Raw genomic sequence first — 21,752 nt, forward strand, 5'->3', positions numbered from 1 at the left:
TAATGAAAAATATCAGCATTTTCTGGGTCAGCATCCTTGGTGTTGGAAACCTGGGGGTTCAAGCATCTGGCAAGCAAAAGGCAACCGGGATGGGGTGCTCAGCTGTTGGCACTGGTCTGAAGATTTATGACAGGTTAAGGTTTTCAGCCTTGTAGATCAAGGCATCTCACAACTGTGCTGTCAGGGAATTATTTTCAATTTCGTAGGGTTTTTTAAATTGCTTTGAATATAGGCTTACATTCATTTTTCTGGAGGGGAGAATACTGAGTCCTCTGTTTAATTAGTCTGTTATAGTATGTTTGCTTGAAAAGAGCTTGCTTAGACCATGAGTACCAGAGCTAGTGGTGTGGTGTTCTGGTCAAGTAAGTGAATGTTAAAGTTTATTTCCTGCCCTTTTCAAGTTTCTAATGGTATATACTGTCTTCTGTGATTCTTACCAACACAAGAATTATAAAGCTTGCTTCCATAGTAACTCCTTCAGTTTTAAGGTGGGAAGCGTCCAGCTTTGGAATGGCAGCCAGTACAGCTGCAGCTCATTGCTCAACATCACAAAAATCAGTGTTAATATTGTGAAATTTATCCAAAATCTGTCCCATTATCATGCAGATAATGGTTAGTTCTCAGGAAAACTGAATCCGTGCAGAGTCTTCACGCCTTGTACGTCCTTTCTGTTAGGATGTTTTGCTTTCTGCCTTCCAAAGTGAAGCAGTCTTGCATTTGAGCTGTTAACTGTACGTTATCCTGTGACTGCCACCCAAATAAGGCATGTGGTCCGTGCTGTGGTGGGAGGGGGGAGATCCTAATGTATTTTTAAATATAAAATGGTACTGACATGAATCAGTCCACCTGCCAATGGACAGCTGAGCTGTTTGAGTTCCCACCTTTTTGAATATAGTTGGGCTGGAAGGCTGGCAGTCCAGTGTAAGTGTGACCCAGGAGCAGGCCCACACGCTCTGCAGTGTCGGGTTTGTGAAGCAGCTCTGTGCTGTGCCTCTGAGCCAGCTGAGCTCACCCTTGTCCTTTCTGGTGCTTGCAGCCAGGCCAGCTCCCCCTTCCAGGGTGAAGAAGCCATTGCTGTCTCCTCATCCAGCAGCGGAGTGGCAGGGAAGAGGCGTGCAAGGAGAGGACTGTGCAGCAGTCACCTGCTGGCCCCTGGTACCAGCAGTCCCACGTATATGCAACCTGTACTGTGTTCTGTCATGCAGAGGAGCTGTTTATAATCTACTGTATTACAGCAGTTGAAATATATTTTCCTATTAGAGGAGAAAAAAAAAAACCAACAAAAACTGTCTTGGCCTGTTTCTTTCCTGAGGTTCTGGATTGGTTTGGGATGAGGGTGGCAGAAGAAGAAGGGGAAGGGGAGTAAAGCTGGGCTTGGGGCAGGGTAATGTGTGGGGTTGTTCCCCTGGGAGGGGAGATGCTGTGAGAGGCTGCTTCCAGAATGCAGGGATGGCAATGCTCTGTTTCCATAGTGATGGAGTCAGCGAGGAGCTGCCTGGCTGGTAATAGCTAGCAGGTATGGAGGGCTCTGCTGCTCCCTATGCAGCGTGGGAGCTGGAATACTTGGGAGGTTTGGGAGCTGCTGGTCTGCAGCAGGGGCTGCAAGATGATGGCTGTGGGGTGACTTGAAAAATGTCCCAGCTCCAGGGAGCTCCTTGCACAGCCTCTGTCCAGTCCAGCCCCTCTGCTAGAGGAGTGGATGTTCTTGGAGCTGAGGTAGAAGTGCAGAGGAGCACAGGGAAAGGGCCTGTAGCTCTTGGAACAGTCTAGAGTTTCTAGCCTCTCCCAGCTTAACCCGTGTTAAATTGGAACAACTGCCAAAATGTACATCATGTTGGTGATTTCTGCCTTTGCTTTGGGCCTGAAAATGGTTTGTGTGCCAGGAACTTTATGTGCTATTTTCCAGCTGTGCACCACATGCTTGAAGTCTTTTCTATGTCCTTAAGCTGTAGCAGCGACAGAATAGCACCATCAATCAATCTTCCCATCCTTTGTGGTGAGAATGGAGTGTACTGCCAAGCACTAGTTTTAAAGAGGAGTGGAGAGCGGGAGGAAATCACTGCCATGTATTCACCTATCAGAAGTTTTACCCTATTTTTCTTTGGTTACACCTATGTGCACGACCACATTTCTGTGCAGTCAATGAAATGCTGTTAACCTATCTGGAAACCTCAGTACAAAAGGATATAGCTGATAAGGAGGTCAAAGAGTATTCACAAAGAACAGTGTGTATTGGCAAGGGTAAGCTTCACATGAGGGTCCCTGGAGGTTACAAAATTAATGGAAATAAGATTTTTTTTTTCATTAGCAAGCAAGAAGGAAAAGCAGTAATGTTAATGGAGAAATACAGTTACAATGAAGTCTGGTTCAGTTGTTAGATGTGTAAAAGCAGCAGTTAACCCCATTTGCAAATGATAAAATCAAGCACTCTTGTGCATGTAGCATTTAGAGAACAGAACTCTTCTGATGGTTTCATTAAGTGCACTGAGCTATCATTTTGTGATGCTAAATGTTAATAAATTGCAGAAGTTGTATTTGACTTAAACACCTTTGACTTTTCTACATCTATGAATCAAGTTGATGCCATGTCAGTTATGAAATGCATTTTTATAGGTTTAAGTAGGTAATTAATAGGGTAGTCCTTCAAGCTTTGCCCTCTGTAGAGCCATTTAAGAGCTTCTTGTTGGGTATTCCTCCCTGGAACTAAAGCATCAGGTGCTTCTTCCCAGCTGAGCTACCTAGTGTCAGATGCTTTTTTTTTTCCCTGTTAATTAATAACACAAAAAAATATTAACCCTGTGAAGTACAAAGGTGGGTTTGACTCTGTTTCTAGATTGCTCATTACTGAAAACTTCCTTGGTTAAGCATAAAAAAAATCCAAGCATCTCTTCACCATGCCCACCAATGGAATGCCAGTTCCTGGACCGAAAGCAGTTGGAAGACAAATGAGCAATTCCTTGTGCATGGGATCTGTCAGCAAGGACCATTCAGGTAGGGCTGGAGTTGGAGATGGGGCAGAGGATGGTGTCCTTTGGGTTCCTTTTCACAACAGGATGCTTTTCTGGGGGAGTTCTAAGCCTTGCCTTTGTTTAGGCAATTGCTAGTATTTCAGGGTGTTAAAGCTTGTAGAAAGTTAACTGGTAGAAATCCTGAAGAAGGGTAATGGATTAACATAAATAACTTCAGCTGCTTATACCATCCCTTGGTGTTTGCACACCTGACAGCGTGGCACAGCTATGCATTTAGTGCCACTGTCCCCACAATTTGAAGGTAACTTGTTATAGGCTTCGCCAAAGATTCAGCAGCTGCTAAAAATGGGGTTAGCTGCCTGTGTTTGAGAGAACTGTTCCTGCTTTGGGATAAATGAGTGAGCAACTTCTCACAGTTCTTCTCAGCCCTCTGTTTTATCAGCAGAATAAATGAGTTCTGACACACTGCTTTCCAGAGATCCCTTTGTTAAGGGGTACATCGAGGATGCTGGACCACGTCAGGCCTGTTTCTTCCTCCCCAGAGTACAGTTTTGTTCCCGAAGAGATTTTCCGAGCCCTGACCTGTGCTAGCAGTTCTCTTGGCAGCCCAGACTACTTACAGTCCTACCAAAAAACAAAAACCACAATGGGCTTCAGGGTAAGCGTTTCCATCTTCTGCTTTTTATTGTCCAGAATTGACTCTTTCTTAAGGGCATGTTTTTATTCTGTTGGTGAAAGAGAAGGGTGCCAACCTTCTTAGACAAACTGATCTTGCGTTACGTTACTTTTCTGATCGTGTCATTTGATGTGGATCCAAAGCATAGTCTTAATGCCTGCAAAATGGTAAACATGTTTGTACCGATGTGTTTCTGTGAACCCCTTGTAGCAACTGTTTTGTGCATGCTGCTTTCTTTAGCCCTAAGACCGAAATAATTACATGGAGCTTGTTTAGACAGTCATTTTGACCTCTCCCACTCCTTGGCACATTTCTGGCTAAGAAGTGACAGCCACGTGTGCTTTGTCTGCAGGGCTGCCTGCAAACCCCAGATCGGCTTTGGCATTATCCTAATCGTCGGAGCAAGTTCAGACACTTGACAGACCACCCTGTCAGCTTGACAGGCGCTGGAAGGTAAGCAAAGAAGGGATAAGGAGTTGACTGCGATGGAAAGACATTAGCACTACAAATGCAGATAGGTCTTTCCATTGGTTTCTCTAGTGGTGAGTGTCTGTGCTGCCTAATGAGGCTGGATGAATGGACCAGCTATCCGAACTGAGCTTATTTGGGTGAAATTCAAGAGAACGATGTTTCAGGGCTAATAAATAAAGAGTTGCTATGTGATCTCTCCTTGGAAGCTTTCTTCCAATGGATCCCAGGCTCACTGGCATACTCTGATCCAGGATTAGGAAAAGAAGCTCTTCTGGCTTTAATGGACTTAGCAGGGAATAGCTTTACACTTCTTTGTAAATAAGCGTTACTTAAATAGCACTAGGAATTGAAAAATGCTTTGCTCCTCTACAGTTTGCAGCTATGTACTTGACAAAGCATTGACAACAGGCATGAAAAGCAGTTTCTTGGCCAGTAATAGGCAATGTGAGATTAATCTGCCAAACAAACATTATCTTATCAGTCTTTTTTGTGCCGCAAGAGGCCAGTAGAAGAGAAAGGTAGGTTGCTTGTGTTCTGGGTCAGTGTACAGCTCTTTCCCTTTGTTTCAGGGATGTCTCTTACTTGTGTGATGTGATGATCCAAGAAGATAAGAAAACAGTGGCCCTCAAAAGCTCTTTTTCTCAGAGTCCTCAGGAACAAAGCAGTGGTCCAGTCTCAAGTACTCCTGTGAGTGCTGCTCCTCATTTATTTTTCTGTGTACATCAATAAGTGGGAGAAGGGAATTCTTCACGTACACCCCCAGTGTTGCCATGGGTTGTGGCTTTGTTCGGTTTCTGAGCCAAAATGATTTTAGTGTTTTACCCTGATTCTAAAAGCCATCAGTTCTCCCTTCAGTTCACAGCCTCCAGCTCCCTGCCACAGTTCAGCATTAATTATTTTAATTTTTTCCAAACGTGGATTGTTTCTGTTGTGCTCTAATTACGTAGAGTGGGAAACAGAAAAGCACCATAAAAAGTCACTCTGTGAGCTTTGCTCTCCACATGGCCGAAACTGTGCCATCTCTGGCAAGGAACTGGGAATATGCATGTTATCTTCTATGCTGATGTTTAATGCTTTCTCTTTTCTATCCCTAGCAAGCAACCCTAGCAGATAGTTTGGTTCCTGAGGAATTTCACATCGTGAGAAAGCAGGGAGTTTTGCCCTTGAAGTACTTTGATGAGTAAGTGCTTTCTGATTGAGCAGGATTTGTCGTCAAGTTGTAGAGCTTCAGAATGGAGGGGTAAAATGCTAAGAGGCTGAGAATGCTGGAAAAATGAACTTCTTTCAATTGAGGAGAGTGTTTTGTTTTGTTTTAAAAAAGGTGGCTTTACAAATCCCGCATTAATGGTAAGGCTGCATTCAGCCCACCAGAGCAATGTGAGCCACCTTTGCTTTGCCTCTACTGCTTTAGGAAGGGTAAAGGAGGATTTCCTGTAGGCTATTACTACTAAGTCTTTCCCTGTTTGAACATGGATGTAGAAGCTGAAGTCTCTTTTTATCTCTTGAGGAAAAGGAACAAGTTGCCACTTGTTTTTTTTTTGGTTTTTTTTTTTGTGGTTTTGATTAGTCTTGTTTTTCTACCTACCCTCCAGAATTGCTTTCTGTAGCAACACTGGGCAGACTCAGGGTAGTTCTTATTCTCACTGGAGCTCATTCAGGCCTGTTAACATCTTGGAGCTGACCATTCTGGTGTGGGTTTGTTTGTTTGCTTGGGATCTTCAGTTTTTCAGGCTGTAACTTTAGAATTTCATTTATGAAGCTTTACTCCAAAACGCTGCTGAGTACCTTCAGTGTTCCTACAAGATTTATGTGGTTGGTGGCAAGGAGGAGCTCCTGTTGGTTTGTCAGCTGGATGAACAGCTGCAGGAGGTCAGACTTCAGGCTCTGGGTGCTCCCACTGAGAACAACCCCACACTTCTTTCCCTATCTTACTGTACATGGGATATAGAGATTGAATTAAAGTGCAGGATTTCTTAGCTAGCACTGGAAGGGCTGTTATATAATTCAGTTTTTATATTTTTTTTAGTAAATACACAACTCTGCTTGAAGACAGTGAAAAGAGGCTACGTCTGTTCCCATCCATGTATGTACCCTGAATCAAATTATTACTGGGGGAAAAAAAAACACACACAAAAGTTTGAATTCCATTTTGTAGGAAAATATCATAGTATACTGTATAGAATAATGATGTGCCTCTTTCTGGTCTGTCAGGAAACCTTCTGGGAGGTTAGAGGTCATACAGCTGATGGAGGCAATGGACAGCATGTTGGAAAAAGCTGGAGTAGATGAGCTGATTGGAGTAACAGGACCTTCACAGGTGGATAACTCACTCATACCCAGAAAAATACTATCATTTTCCCTAGCATTTGTCTCAGCTGTGCTTAAGATGCCTCCAAGCAGTTACTTTTTGCCCAAGCCATCTGTCTGTAGTTGCTGTCATAAGTGAGAGATCGCCCTCTTGAGCTTCTGGTTGTCTTTGTCTGATCCTTGAAGAACAAGCAACTGCAAAAATGCCAGAAAGGAATGCATCTGGCATTACTATGGAGGAAATAAAGCAGTGGCTATCTCATCTCCTCATTAGCAGACAAGCTGCTGTGTTTAAAAATGGATCTTTGGAAGCTTTCATTTGCCAAAACTCGTGTCAAAAAATCTCTGTACTTTGCTTGGGCTTACTTTTTATTATTCTTGCACAGTAATGGGGAAGGTTTAAATGGACAAAGTAGGATTTTTGAAAAATGTATAGCACTGCTTCAATATGAACTCCTGCTGGAGTTAGCAGAAAAGCTCCCACAGATGTTAATGGGAGGATAGAGCAAAACAAATTTGAAAAAGAACCTGTGAATGTGTGCAAGTTGGCTCTTTCTCTTCTCCATTACCCCTTCAAGAGGGAAATTAGATTCAGAAGAATTTAGTGTGCTGTGCCAGTCTCAGTTGATGATGAAGTAGATTTGCCAGTCTCTGCAAGGCTGGTGTTTGTCTCATCTGTTTTGCCAGCTGCACAACGTGCTGGAGCTGATGAAGGCGGAGCAGAACATTTACAACATAGTTTTCCATGAGCTGATTCGGCAGGTCAGCGTAGACTGCAAGGAGAGAGGACAGCTGCTTTCTAAACTCAGGTCATCATTTGCCAAGCACCCTTAATCCCCCTCTTGATTTATGGCAGTCCATCCTCTCAGGAGCAGCATTAGCTATTGCAGATCTTTCTTAATGTCACCGCCCAACAAAGCTAGCCTGTCACAATGTCATTGGCATGGGATCTGATGCCAGAAGTGAAATAGGATTGCCCTGCCTAGTTAACAACCGGTGCTAATGAACCACTGTTATGTAACTGGGAGCTTGAACCCTTGACACAACACTTGACAATGCGGGCACCTTATGGGTGTGACATTTAATGGAAATTTTCAGGTGTGGAATAGCTGGAACTACTCTCACAGCTGGGGTTCCTCTGCTCTTTTTCACCACACAGATTATCAGTATTTGTAGCAATTACATTGTTCCAGAGTTTTTCACATCCCAAGTCCAAACAGTCAGAAGGTTGCCCTCTAGGTACGGTCCTGTGCAGTGAAAGGAATGGTTTTCAGATCTTCGCTTTCAGGAAAATTTCTATTTTTATTCTTTTTACTGAAGGCAGAGGTATGTGGATCTCCTGGAGCGTATTCCGCAGCAGATGAAGACACTCTACAAAAAAATGATGGCTCAGCGACTGGTTGACAGACATATTACAGAAGAACTACTCTATTTTAAGGAGTGTGTTGCGCAGCTGGCCAGGTCTGAATCCTTCCTGATCCTAAAAAATTATCTCAATGCACTAAGCTTAGCATACTGGTTTTGTTCAGTTTTCAAATCTTCCTTCCATAGGAGCAGGCAATTATTTTTCTAATTTCAGCCAGAGCTACAGGGACCACACTTTAGCCTCCTCACACCATTAGTTTATTTTTACTGTTAGGTGTGCAGCATGGAAGCACAGAATAAGGGTTAAACCACCTGCTTTCCTTTGCACTTTGCATTGAAGGGGATTGCAGGAGCAATCTGTGTGCGCAGGAATAAGAGGTCTTCAAAATGCTTTTCAACTCTATAGCGAGCTGTTTGTGTATGGAGAGAGCAGTTTGTGTTTGGCAGAGCAGAGACCTTTGGGCTGGGCTATGTTTATTTAGGCTGTTCCTTGCTGTTTCAGTGAACTGTATGAGGTACGAGAACATGACTGCAAAGTGACCAAAGAAGCAGAAAAGGCTCAAAAAGAGCTAGCTGCAGCCATGCGAGAGGCAGAGGCAAATGCAAAGTAAGTTACTTTCAAAGTTAAGGTTGGGAGATCTCTGCAGCATGCTGGTATCGTTCTCCTGGCTGGGAAGAAGTAAGGACTGATTTTCTCCTGGGGAAGAGAGCTTGGCTCTTTGTGACAAATGCTGTCATTTTTCTATAAGTCCTGAACTCCTCAAAGGGACAAGAAGCTGTTTAAAATGCTTCTAGTTTTAAATCATAGAAGTTGCATTTGTTGCTCAGGTGCAGCCATCCTCTTCACCCCACAGTCACAGCTGGTAAGCTCATAGTCAAGTAGAGCCTGCAGCTTGGAACTTGTATGAGGCTGTAGACATCTTCAGATACCTAAAAAATGAAGTACTGAGGTGGTTGGTATCAGATTTGTGTTGAGTGTTTGGGGTTCACTTACAGGAATTTTGTGTCATGAAGAAAACAGCTAGTCTAGATCCAACAGAGATTTGTAAGAATACTGACTGGAAACTCGACGTGAGGATATCAACACAATTGTGTTGTAGGAGCTCTGGGTAAAGGAACTGTGAATTCACACACTTATGTGGAAGGTGATCAAGGAAGGAAAGAGGGAGATGAAATGTCTTAGGAATTGGGAGGAACACAGTAAATGTGAATAAGAAGCATGGACAAATTTCACTGTCTTTTTCTTCTAGCCTTCTGGAACAGTATCGAGAGTTATACGAGTTACAGAGGAGAAGGCTGGAAGACCAGGTTCTGATGGTAGCTCAAGAGAGAGACATTTGGAGCTCAGCTGTACGTGATCTGGCTCTGATGGTAAGTATGGGAGGTCAGTGATATGCTGCATGGTATAGACCATCACAGCAGACAGACTTGTTCTAAAAGCAAATTTCATCCCAAAGAATGTTTCTATTTAATCTAATTGGGTGCTAACACATCTCTTGCCCTCATTTACTGAGGACTATTGTATTTCATGTTTTGTTTGGTTTGTTCCAGCTGATTCACACAGCATTTTTAGTACAGGCCTCCAGATTCTGTTCAGGAAGAACGATGAAATGAATATTTCCTGTTGGAGATGAGTTTGACTGAAAAGTTTCCTTCTTCCCCATAACTTGGACTCTCTCATAAATCTGTAGCCAGATTCCTTAAGCTTCACAAAATAGCATTCTTGGATAACTCTGCTTCCTTGCTTGTGTGTTTTTCTTGTTTGTGACCTTTTCCTTGATAAAGGTTTAAATTTATTAGCAGACCTACCTTCTTGGTCTGTCTTGTGGATAAGAAGTTTATTTCTGAGGTAAGTGGCTTTGTCTGCTTGCACTCTATTTCATTGATGGTAGAGCTTCACATTACTATCAGATGCCTTCTCTCAAAAGACAACAGTGAAAATAATGTTTCTTTCAGATAATAGAAAGAAACCAGCTCACGTTGTTTCGCAGGCTCCATATAAGTGGGAAGGCTCTGACCAAGGTTCTCAAGCATTTCATAGTCCTTCTGGCCTCAAAGGTAGGACTTGTCTGCCATGGGTACCTGTTCAAAGTGTTTGTGTGTGTGGTGCATGTAGCACTCTGATACTCAGTAAAGCATTCAGTACTTTTGTTGTTACTAGAACTTTAAATCTTGATCTAGTTTTGAACAAGCGTTAAAACCTGAACTCGCTCATTGACTTTCCGGTTCCCTTTCTCATTACTCCATATCCTCTTTCCTCTACCTCAAGCTTTTCTTTTTCCTCTTTTTTTTTTCCTTCTTTTGTGTTATCCTTCCCTCTCCTTGTTCCATCGCCATAAAACCAAACAGATCCAGGTTAGTGAAATTTTGTCTTTGAAGGTGTATAGTTGCATGGTCTCTATGTAGCATAGAAGCAGCAGTTAAGTGCTCATTTCTGGAATGCCTGGGAAGTGTAAGCCAACTTAATCCTGCATGAAAGGGGTTGTGAGGCTGTGCTGTGGAATTGCAGAAATTTCCCAGATCTCTGATATATAGATATATCTCAAAATACCTAGACTGAAGGGAGAATTCCTTCTACTTGGATCAAAACAGTTACAACATTTGTTTTACCGTTCAACGGCTGCAGGATCTGAGAGACCTTGCTGATCTACAGGAGGAGACTGAGCAGTTCAAAGCAATATTAGGTCACGTTGGAGCAGACATAGAGCATTTGGAGGAGTCCAGCAAGGAAAAACTGCAAATTGTGCGCAGAAACCTCAACAAATGGCTTCAGTACCAACACAGTAACTTGTGAGTGGCCTGGAGGGACTGGGAGTAATAGTCATTTCCCCTTTGCCCCATGGCAGCAAGTCAAAGCATGCACAGAATTCCTGACTAAGATGTTGTGAGATTTGTTACAATCTGCATTTTTTATATTCCTCACTGCTCTGTTTTTATGATTGACATGTTTATTTTGATAGTTGGGTACTTAGTGGTAGCTTCAAAGTGATGGTGTATGTTTGTGGCTGAATTCAGTGGTGAGGTTACTGCTGACTCCAGTAGAGCAAGGATTTTACCCTCCTACTAGGAGCCACAGTTCTCTTTTTGCAGATGTGATTGCCATGACAGAATTCTTCTGTTTAGTTTGGTTCATTTTAACACTCATGACACTTGCATTAATGCTTCAATAGAGCAGTAAAGATACAAAATGAGACTGTAAGGCACATGAGGTTTCAAATGCAAGGTGGTCTTGTATGTTAATGTATATTTTGAAGACTTTTTGTTAGTCCATCATGATATGTTAAATAAAGGACAAATGCAAGTGCAAAATCCAGAAATGCACACTGTACGCACTAACAAAAGATGTCATTTTACATACTTCACTCATTATCACATATGTTAATAACTGATTTTCATAACTACAGTTGTGTTTGCATTATGTTGAGTGACTTAGCCTTACCAGCTAAGTAAGGCTTGATGTTTTTGGCTTTTTTTTTTCCCAAGTTATAATTTGTATCACAAACTTGGCATGCGTACAGTATATCTTGACCTTGGTTTTACATGAACTACTACGGGATTTTTTTCTCTCAGTTCTCATGTCTTCTTTTTTTCTGCTTAGTTCCTTTCAGATGAAAGAAGAGCTATTGGATGAGATCTTAGAAGATACAAAGCTCTTAATAAATGTAAGATTTCTGGAGGTTGGACATACTACTGAGTGGTATATGCTCAGCAAATGACCGCTTGCTGTCAGTATCTATGCCCATCCCAAATGTGAATGAAAACACATCAACTGACATTTTTTGTTCTGAAGCTTCAACCGAGAATCTACACATAAAAGTTGTAACTGACCAATACTGCAGCTCAGCCATTAGGCTTACACACATTTGAGCACTGATTGCCAGTTCTGGTGACTGATAAATTATATTAATCTGTAGAACCATTCACAGTTGTCATCCTCATGAAGTAAGTTTCCAACTTATTGTACTTACTATGACATCTTGATGCTCATGAATACCTCATCATTCTCTTACCTGATTTCTACCACCTTTCCATTGCAGCCAAGGGGTGGTCCAACTTTTGGGGGCACAGTAAGCCTGTTGCTTTTCTTTCAGATGCTGAAGGAAGACGTACAGCTGTATGCAGGGGAGACATATCTAGCCAAGACTGAAAGTCTCAGGAGTGCTGCCAGGATACAGGAACACTGGACAGAGCTAGGAGAAACGGTGCTGAATCGACACCAGGACTTAACTGGAGCATTGCCTCCACAGTTCACTGCCCTGGAAGAAATAAACCAAAGTGCACGTGAACTCTATCAGCAATATAATATAAGGATAAGTGGGAATAATGGTAAGAAATAACCATTTTTGTAGTTCATTCTTTCTTAGGGTATACCAGGGAAGTAGCAGGTAATAAGGGACCAGTTAGTATAATCTGCAGTGATTTTTTCCAAAGGTAATGTCTGATCCCTACGTATGTTTCAGTAACCAAAAACATGGGAGGTATAAACTCTGAGAAACTTGACTCTTGATCGCACAAAGAATATCTGGAATCTGAAATGCAATGCAATACAATCAAAGAAAATTGCAGTACAACTAAGACATAAGACATAAGTTGTGTTAAGTTCAGAGCATGTGTAGTTTGTGATTGGGTGAATTATGTGTGGAAAAGAAAGCAAATGGACAGTAAAAGAATAGATGTCTAAGTTTTAAAGCAAAATGTCACTTTAGAGTTCATTAACCTGATAATACTGTTTCAGAGGGTAATACTTTTTTATTACCTTATTATTAAGACAAAGTTATCTAAATTTAGATATTGATTTATACTGATAATAAACTATGCAAATATATGTTTTTCTTGCTGATATAAAGTTATCATGTTCTGCTTAAGATAACAAACATTTGTTGGGTAATTTGCAACCAACTTTTTCAACCTTTGACTCTCCTAGGCCTTGACTCATTTCTGATTTCAGAATTGTTTCATCTCTGGTGTTTTTTTAATCTCCTTTTCTTTTAGAAGACTAAAATGAATATGCGTCTAGAACCGTTGCTCATGTTTTCTAAGCTGCTTCTCATTCTGTCGTCTCAGTCTTTCAGAATGTTATCCTTTGCTTTTTCCTACATTATGCTGCCTTTTATATTTCTGCTAAAAGAGACAATATACTGTAAGTCTGTCCAATCTAAAAGACAGCTGAAAGAAGTAAATACTCCTAGCAGTTCTCTTTAAAAAGTAAAAGAAGGAAAAAGAAGCAGGGACGTAATTGGCCAGATATCATGGCAAAAAGTTAACAGCAGGTTGTCAGAAGTCTTTGTATTTATTAGTGGTCTGAACAAAGGTTTAGGTGACACAGTGCTGGCATCTGATACAAAATTGCTTCCATCAGTAAAGTCCAGAAAAAGGAGGTTTAGCTTATTTTAACAAAGGTTTTGGGAACTGGATCTCAGTAAGGGTATTCTCTTCCTCCATACAAGGCAGTGTATTTGAATTGCTTGGACTCATTTCTGCTCTTCTCCTGTCTATGAGAAGAGACAAGGTATTCCATCTGTTTACATTGCAGCTACAGTTAAAAAAAAAAAAAAAGGTAAAAAAGAAAGTGGCTATAAGAAATAGATGAGAGAAAATACTGAAAATGTTGTAATTATTGTAAATTTTTTTCTGTTAGGCAATGATACTCATTTACCTGAAATATTTATTATCTTCTAAGATCAGGTTACCTGATCTCAAGCACCATGTGACAGAAATACAAAAGGTTTAGTATTTGTTGACAAGGATTAAAGATGCAAAGAGAACAATGGCATATACAATTGAAATTTATAAATTTTCACTTAAGACCTTTGATCTTCCTTGATCATTTCTCAAAGTCATACCTTTTTTGTAAGATCAAGTTTTTGACTCTGAACTGGCTGGGACCACAGTGATCTCTCCATTGAGATCCTACTAGCTCTTCTTTTTTCCTGTAGACCTGATTGTAAGATAAAGGTAGTCTTCCCAAAGCGAACTTGTCTGGTTGTGGGGCTTCCACAGTATGTTCTGGTACCATCCAACCTTTTGGGGGAACTTCTTTTCTTTCTTACCAGTCTGAACATCCCAACGTTGCTTCATTGCACGACAAATAATCCAGAGTAGAAGTTAACCAGTTCTGTACCACAGCAGTACAGTGGGGAAATTGAGTCATTAAAATGTTTCAAAAATGGTAATTACCTCCACATGTGTAACGTGTTATCTTTGAAACAAGATGTCATGAAGACCAGGACCTTAGCAGGATTTAAAGACTAAACGCTGGACATCAGGAGCAAGCACTGTTAATTTCAAGCATACTTCCAGCAATCAAAGAATATCCATCAGCATATGCCAGATGAGTGAATGAACATGTGATTTACTGTCTTATCCAGACATTTCTGCATATCTACGTATGTTGTATCTCTTTTGAAAAGAACTACAGAGCTTTTTATAAGAGTTCTATTAAGCCATCACATTTCTTTATGCAACAAGTCAAATCTGCCAAGACAAGAAGGAAAGTCGGCTTCACATCAAGCAGATTTTCTTTCAACTTGTTTTTAATTCAGTGCTTACTAAACAGTTTGTTCTTAGCGCTAAGTATAGCCAGATCTCATGTAGGCTGTTCATCCCTCTTGGCAAAGGACTTTGAATTGAGCCTTGTTTTTGTTGGCTGAAAGAATGTAATTAAAGGTTTGTATTTTCTTCCCCTCCAGGCACAGCTAGATTTTTGACAGTCTTGGTGAGAAGCATGGAAGATTGGTTATTCAAGGCGCAAAAGCTAACGCGAGGTTCTGGCACGCATGAAACTGAACTGCAGGCATTTTATCACATGATTCCTTCATGGTTGACCCAAGTGGATGCATTAATGAGCATTATAGGCTCCAGCCAGTTGCATAAAGCTGAAAATGATATGGAACTGCATTTCCCGTAAGGACAGAGGTGTTAATTTTGCCTTATACATTAAACTACATGCATAAGAAAAGAAAAATGTTGTTTTGTGGGGACTCTGGCACAAGAAACTGGCAGTGGGATAACTGTGATCAGCTGAAGTGTTAAAATGATTGGTGGTTGCCTTTCATTTGCTGTGATTTGGCCATTTGCTTTGATTTGGCAATATCTGTGGAGACAGTTGGTGGCTCCAATGTAACTCCTGGAACATCACTGTCTTTCCTAGAATGCCACCTGTTTGGAGATCTTGGCATTTGAAGAAAAAACTACAATTTGTGATTAATTTACAGGCAGATTTGTGGGGGCATACTTCTCATCGTGCTCTATTGTCTTTTGCAAATATCATCAGGAAATAAAGTATTTGCAGAGCACATGCATAACATATGTCAGAGATTATTTGCAAATGACAAGCTCACCCACAACCACCTTGTTAATAAAACTGCTTGTGCCACGTCTCCAGCATCTGGTGTGCTAAACATTATTTTCCTTGAGCTGGAAACAAAAGTGTCTTTGAGACACGAAATCCCTGGGTGTGGTGCATTAGATGTCACTTTGTCTCTGGATTATTTTTTTTAAGGGTGGTACCTGGAGAATTTTTTAAGAGGATTCAACAATGGATTTTGTCCATGAACATTGAGGTTGAGAAGAGCACCATGCATCTTAATGAAGAAGTAAGTGGAAGCAAGTAAAGCACTGTATTTAAGATTCACTCTTTCCTCTAATTTTTGTCTGGACAGACCACAGCTGAGAGGAATGCTGTTTCTCCTTTAACACCTTCTTTCTTGTTTGAGTTGTGGCTTTTGTCTTCCAGCCAGGGGAACATATCAAGACTACTAAAAATAGTGCCCCAACAGAATTATGTTTTGCTAATCTTTAGCAAGCTTTTCCTCTGGAATAATATTGATATTTCCTGTTTCCTGTTTTGGCTGTTAGCTCTCTGTTTTTGATGTGTTTTTTCTGTGTGTGTGTGTGTTTGTGTTAGTGAGGTTCTCACTGTGTATCTTCTAAATGTTTTACAAGCACGATGTGTGATTTTTGGTTTGCTGCTGAAATATGGACAAGAATGCCACATAGCTGATAAAGAGCTCGTTGCTCTTGTTCAGCTCGTTGCTGAACAAACACTTTGCAGAAAGATAGATCCACAGCAGGAAAATATTTGTTGGTAATAGGGATGAATATGGGAGAAAAAAAAGTATGGGTAAATGTTTGTGTTATTAGGTCAGCTTGAGTTAGGGTAGCATACTGGATAAGTGAAATGCACTGAATTCAGACTACTTGATAAGATCGTTCATTTCTTACTGGTTCAGATTTGCTTTGATGTTTTGTGCAGGTGACTGAACTGCACAGAAACCTGACCCTGTGGCTGGTGAATTTGCTGCAATATGTGATAGCGGATCGCTTGTCCTGCCGGTGTCCCCAGCAGCAAGAGTCAGACTTTGAGATGGGCAAGGATCTCAGTCTTCAGAGTGCTCAGGAACTACAGGAAGAAGCAGAAAACCTGGTTGCCAAGATGTGTGGACTGTCTGGTTCTGTAGTCAGGTATGAACAGAGATTTTCAATTTTGACTAAAGGAGGCTAATCAAAGAAAAATGTGTAGTGTGCCAAGAGATTCCTTGAAGCAGCAGATCTGATCAATTTGGTTTTCTTTAGATCTTTTCCTAGGTTCTAAATGGTCCTTACTGGAATTTGGAGGGAGCCTAGTAAGTTAGGCATATCTAAAGAGAATGGCAGTATCTACTTTATACCTGGTACTGTTGTAAAACATGCATCTGTAACTCTGTAGGCTCTGTCTACTCTTCTGAGCATTACCTCTGGAGGATGTAAAGCAGTATAGGCAGTGAGTCTGCAGTCCAGGTCACCTGGAGCAAAGCCTGAATCTGTGCTCTTATTTCCACTATGGGCTAGTACAGTACTGGCACAAACAAGCTGACTGGGAGGTCACTGTGTGAGTGATGCAGGTGAAGATTGCTCTCTAGTACAGAAGTCCACAGATAGCTCATACATCTTGCTGACAGCAAGGGATGCTGACTGAAAGGCAGAAAGCATTTGAGGGCACCCCCACAGTGTCAATGACATTCTCCATCTTTGCAGCTGCTGCCATGAGATTGTCAGTGCAATTGTTCGGAAGAAACGATCAGAGAAGGATGCAGAAGCTGATTTTGAGCTAGAGGAGCTGAATAAACTCAAGGTAAAAAGCCACAATGTTTCATGCTGTCTAGGTCTGTACCTCGAGACCACATTTGTTTTGTGAAAGGTAGAGAAAAATAAATGTGATAATTTTCAAGGAAGAAGACTCGTACCACTCCAGTGAACTACCCTGGGCCCTCAAATTTCCAACTGACTCCACAAAAGTGGAAAGTGCATAAAACTGAACATGACTCAGTTTTAATATTTTCCTTATCTCATTTCAGGATATCCTGCTAGATTTATTCCATATGAATAACAGTAGATTTACCTCTACATTAGAGCTTGTCAGACCCATGTAAATTGAGATTTGAGCAGTGCTTGGGAGTTTCTGGAGGTGTTTGGTGCAATATACCATTATACAGACTTTGTTGAAGTGTTTTGCTGTCAGCTAACACTTCTGTCTCCTTGACTCTATACTTGAGCTCTTACTGAAAGTATATGTTGATGGTGGCAACTTTATTTGAAGCAGTGCAAGGAGCGTGATAGCATGTACGTTTCTTCCTCTGGTAATTGCTACCATTGTCATCTTCAGTGTTTAGCCAAGCTTTGTCTGTGCTTTAGGAACCTGAGATGTAGACCTTTCCTAAAGCCCAACACTGCACTGAGCACAGAACGGATGAGATTTTTAAAAGGAATTCAAGAAGCTTCTTTTCAGTGACTGAAATACATAAGCTTCTGTTCTGTGTTAGTTTTGCAAGTGAAAAAGTAAAGTTTCAGATTTTCCTTCACTTCTCCCCACATGGGCTGGGAGAGTGGTCTAACAGAGACATTCTGTGCTGGCCTAAGGTGGAGCGTGTTGAAGGAATTGAGTGATTAGACAGTGATGAGTACCATATCTGGAAGCTTGGAGAAATGTCTTACATTTGCTCTGTGAGGTGTGAATGGAAGGGTCCATTCATGTTCCTGGAACAGATAAAGATAGAAAGATGGAATTATTTAACTGACTGAATAATTATGATCACAGACTTTTTTTTATCAATAATGCCTCTTTTCTGTTATGTTTTCTCAGACTGAGTGCTATAACTGGATTCATGTGTGTAGCCTTCTCCTTTCAGAGATCAAAGGCACTCCAGTCTCCTTTCTGCATTTAGAAGAACTGAGAAACCTCTTTGGATCAGAGGTATATATTGACTGCATTTGCAAATGCTGTTCTAGGTTGAACCAATTTGAATGAACATCTGCTTTAAAATTTCTAAATGAAGCAGCTATGATTCAATTTGAGGGAAGATCTAGTATGGAGGCCTCCATGTACTCAAGGCTGCAGTTAAAGCTTTGAAGAATGAAGACTGTAAACTGGTTAAAAATCACTGTGCTTCTTGTGAGGGTATTACTGAGGCAAAACTGAAGCTTCACTGAAGCTACGAGGTATTACTGCACTGGTAGAACAGTTCAGCATGGTGCCTGCTAGCTTTTGCTTCATCCTTTGGTGTGGACTTTGGCTGAAGTTCTTTTGATTGGCTTGCCCGAATCAGGCTGAACTTCTAGTTAATTCTTTATACGACTGGATGGGTGTCTGACACTGCCTGTGACAATTACGTGTTTTATAGATGGCTGGCCTGGCATTGATGATGTCATACATAACAACCTAAATTCAGATGACAAGGAAATAGTTTTAGATCTATTATCATGTACGAATTATTTGCATCAGCTGTCAATTCAGCCCTCAAGCAGAGTGATGTTAGTCATGAGTAACTGTATACTTATGCCTAGTATGTCAGTACTACAGTATACTGCCACTGCTGTAGGCCATGTGTTACGTTTTTTTCTCTATATGATGGCCTATAAAAAGCAAATATACCACAGTGGGTCCAAGTCTAAATGTGTGCAAGAGGAAGTTAGAGACCAGCCATTTTGCCTGGGTTATTTGGATGGACAAAAGGGACTTTTGATACTAACCAAATTATTGTGGTGCCTTACAGGAATTGCAGTTGAAACTTAAGGACACTATCATTTCTTCAACTCAAGAAGGGCTTGAAGGTGATGATGCCAACAGCGAAAAGAAACCAATAACAGAGAAAGAAACATCAACAGTAAAGGAGAAAATTGTCCTTATGCAGGTGACAGTAGTAGCTGCAATATGCTACTTTCCAGCAGAGTTGGGATTCTTTTATTGCTTGGTGCATGTGATGGGAAACATGGCCTTTTACCTGCCGTGAGCATCACTGAGCTAGTGATATTTCTCCTACTTCTTGTTCATTTTCTCTCTTAGGAGCAACCAGGTGCTAGTACAGATGATATGAGTGAAGGCGATGAAGCTACTGCCGATGTGATCAGATATGTAGGACAGGACTCCAACATCCACCTGAAGTCCTTGAAGTCAGACATCATTTCAGTTACAGGGGTAGGAATCTCCACTACACTAATGTTTTTAGCACATGTGGCAGAGATTTGGAGCTGGGTTTTAGCTGTCTATTTAGACTCTGTTGTCAGACACTGTTTAATGTTTATATCAGACCTGCTCCATGAGTGAAAGATGCTGGTGTTCTCATTTCTCCTTGCCACTACAAAATATTCATTAGCACAGTTTCTGCTGCCTCAGTTTATCCAAGTGACTCATGCATTCCTGCCCTGTACCATGAACTTGAGACCAGTAACAGGTGATGTGTGTAGTCTGAACCAGAACTATCACCAGAGACTGAGTGTTGCCAGCACTTCCTGGGATGGTAAAAATCATATGGTGCTGAACACACAGAAGAAGAGATTCAGGGATATTCAGAACAGTAGGAATGCAAGAAGTTCAGGTTGCTTTTGGTGAACTGTACTTCCTGGGTCTCCATTTTTTCCACTTACCTTTGGGATTGTATTCTTTGGAAGAATAGTCCAGGCTAAAGGCATCAGTTTGTGAAGTTGCTCTTCAGAAGTCATACAGCTTTCCTTCTCCAGTCACTTCCTGGCTAGTCAGACCTTCAGAGCAGAACCCAGATGTACATGAATTGTGGAGCTTTAGCAAACTGTCAGTGGATGGTGCTACTCCTTAAGTATGCTGCATTGTTAAGTGTGCCTTGCTCTCAATGCTTTAGAGGCAGACAGCTAGTGCAGTGATAGTGAGAGACTAAGTTTTTATGGATTTAGATTAGTTAGTAAAAGTGAATCTCTGGAAATCATAGTAACCTTACTAAGCTTAGATTAGGAGTCTTTTAATGGGACTCTACAGAAGTCCTGGTTCTTTTCTTCAAGTGAAGAAAACTAATGCCTGCTGGACAATATGAGGAGCTGCCTCTGGCCATTGGTTGTTAGTTACTTCACTCCTGGTCAGGCTATAGCCATCTCCAATATCTGTAACCCGATGAATGCATGGGCAATCGTGCAACCAAGACTAAGTGCAAGTGAGATATTTGTGTCCAAATCAGGAAGTGATTTTAGTCTATTTTTAATGTCAATATGTGATCAGATCCAATCAAAAGAAAATGCTTGACTTAGCTTCTGGTTTTACATGATTTACAGATACTGAGCTCTTGTATGTGTTGTAACCATGTAGAGACACTAGCAATGCCCAGCCAAACAATATTGTAGATGAAATGCAGCACTGCTGATTTCACATTCACTTATGGAAGGTTTTGCTCTTCCCAACCAGAGAGAGATGACTGCCAGCAAGTCATCAACTCCCTTTTCTCAGAAAGAGTTTGAAGCCCTGGCACTGCTGGAACACCTACAAGTGCAGCTTATGTGAGTGCTGGTCCTATGCTGGAGGGATAAACAGGGCAGGGTTTCATTTATATCTGTTCTGCTTTCTGATCAAGGTTCTGCTTCCGCCATCTCTGTTAGCTTAGTTTTGGGTTTTTTTCTCTTCTGATTGTCTCAAGCCATTGATTGTGATGTTAGCTAAAGATGTGATACTTTTAACACTTTCTTAGCAAATGCTGAGTTTAAATGAATTCACTTGCAGGGCTTACATAGCTGTGCCATGATATCCCCAGCTCTTAAAGCTCTTTTAACAATGCCTTTCTCTGAAACCATAACTGTATTTTATAGTTGTTCAATTCCACTGCACATTTCAGCTTTCTAAATCTTTCTTTTAAGTATTCTGCCAGCACCTGCTTAGATTTCAGGTTTCAGCATTATCTTTGCTTCTTTGTTTCAGAGAAACAGAAATCCGTGCTCAGAATGCAGAGCAGAGATCTGAAGATTTTGAGAAGAAGCTGGAAGAAGCCCTAGAGAGAATCCAGGAGCTAGAGAGTGAGCTGGAGAAAAGGGGCAAAGTCATCCGAGAACCAACACCTAAAGAAGGGCAAGGTCAGGATAATCAGTGATCTGAACCTCTCCTGGACTCAGAGTAGGAAGCAATTTTTGAGGATACCTCCTTCATGTCCCACTTAGCACATGCTCCTTTCTTCCTGAGCATGTCCCAGGTTCTTGTCTAGACTCGCTGTCAGAAGCTAAGCAAGGAGGCTTTTACTCTCGTTCCAGATTGGGGCAGAAACAACTGAGCTGAATTCTGTCTGTTTTTGAGATAAAATAATTTTGATTTTGCGATATGACACCAGGTCTACATAAATTCTAGATATTAGATGTCACTGTAATTGGCTTCGCCTTCCTTTTAAGTACTGTTACAGTCAAGGTCTGTTTAGAATCACTGATTTGTGGGTAGAAAAGAATGTTTCAGGTCCCTTCATATCCCACATACCTTTTGTGTTTGTAGCAGAGGACATTCTTGCTGTCTCCACTTGGTTTTGCCCATGTGGTGTGGCAGTCAGTTCTTTAGGTGGCATGTTTATTGTAAATTAATGTATTTCCTTTCTCGGCTGGATCTGCTCAGAAATAAGATGTGAAGGAGAATAAGTGGGAATTAAAACTTCTCTTAACACTCTAGTGTATGCTCTTTTTGATATCAAAATAAGAAGAGAGACTAATTT

The 21,752-nt window shown here is 41.1% G+C and overlaps 2 protein-coding genes across 4 annotated transcripts in view; one reads left to right on the plus strand and one right to left on the minus strand.

Moving 5' to 3' along the window:
• Window positions 1–125: 125 nt before the first annotated feature.
• Window positions 126–21,752, plus strand: part of AXDND1 (axonemal dynein light chain domain containing 1) — a 24,475-nt gene continuing 2,848 nt past the window's right edge. Inside the window, exons 1-25 of one of the 3 annotated variants that reach the window (XM_031595594.2) lie at window positions 126–1,516; window positions 2,834–2,991; window positions 3,512–3,627; window positions 3,998–4,098; window positions 4,686–4,803; window positions 5,211–5,296; window positions 6,143–6,199; window positions 6,328–6,433; window positions 7,111–7,232; window positions 7,744–7,884; window positions 8,291–8,395; window positions 9,039–9,159; window positions 9,745–9,846; window positions 10,415–10,578; window positions 11,387–11,450; window positions 11,880–12,114; window positions 14,478–14,691; window positions 15,290–15,383; window positions 16,043–16,251; window positions 16,804–16,900; window positions 17,909–18,019; window positions 18,819–18,956; window positions 19,109–19,240; window positions 20,474–20,565; window positions 20,981–21,132. In XM_031595594.2, the coding sequence (XP_031451454.2) occupies window positions 2,895–2,991; window positions 3,512–3,627; window positions 3,998–4,098; window positions 4,686–4,803; window positions 5,211–5,296; window positions 6,143–6,199; window positions 6,328–6,433; window positions 7,111–7,232; window positions 7,744–7,884; window positions 8,291–8,395; window positions 9,039–9,159; window positions 9,745–9,846; window positions 10,415–10,578; window positions 11,387–11,450; window positions 11,880–12,114; window positions 14,478–14,691; window positions 15,290–15,383; window positions 16,043–16,251; window positions 16,804–16,900; window positions 17,909–18,019; window positions 18,819–18,956; window positions 19,109–19,240; window positions 20,474–20,565; window positions 20,981–21,132 (2,974 nt within the window). In that variant the 5' untranslated portion in view covers window positions 126–1,516; window positions 2,834–2,894. Of the gene's footprint in view, window positions 1,517–1,578; window positions 2,242–2,833; window positions 2,992–3,445; window positions 3,628–3,997; window positions 4,099–4,685; window positions 4,804–5,210; window positions 5,297–6,142; window positions 6,200–6,327; window positions 6,434–7,110; window positions 7,233–7,743; window positions 7,885–8,290; window positions 8,396–9,038; window positions 9,160–9,744; window positions 9,847–10,414; window positions 10,579–11,386; window positions 11,451–11,879; window positions 12,115–14,477; window positions 14,692–15,289; window positions 15,384–16,042; window positions 16,252–16,803; window positions 16,901–17,908; window positions 18,020–18,818; window positions 18,957–19,108; window positions 19,241–20,473; window positions 20,566–20,980; window positions 21,133–21,752 lie in introns of those variants that run through there. The other 2 variants (XM_031595593.2, XM_090146002.1) reach the window with 2 other exon arrangements.
• Window positions 19,248–21,752, minus strand: part of NPHS2 (NPHS2 stomatin family member, podocin) — a 13,296-nt gene continuing 10,791 nt past the window's right edge. Inside the window, exons 10-11 of the transcript XR_016469088.1 lie at window positions 21,524–21,647; window positions 19,248–19,803 (exon numbers count right to left, since the gene is read on the minus strand). The gene's annotated coding sequence lies outside the window, so the exon portion shown is untranslated. The remainder of the gene's footprint in view (window positions 19,804–21,523; window positions 21,648–21,752) is intronic.

This window comes from Phasianus colchicus, chromosome 9 (genome assembly GCF_987193195.1).
Source record: "Phasianus colchicus chromosome 9, bPhaCol1.hap1.1, whole genome shotgun sequence".
NCBI lineage: Eukaryota > Metazoa > Chordata > Aves > Galliformes > Phasianidae > Phasianus > Phasianus colchicus.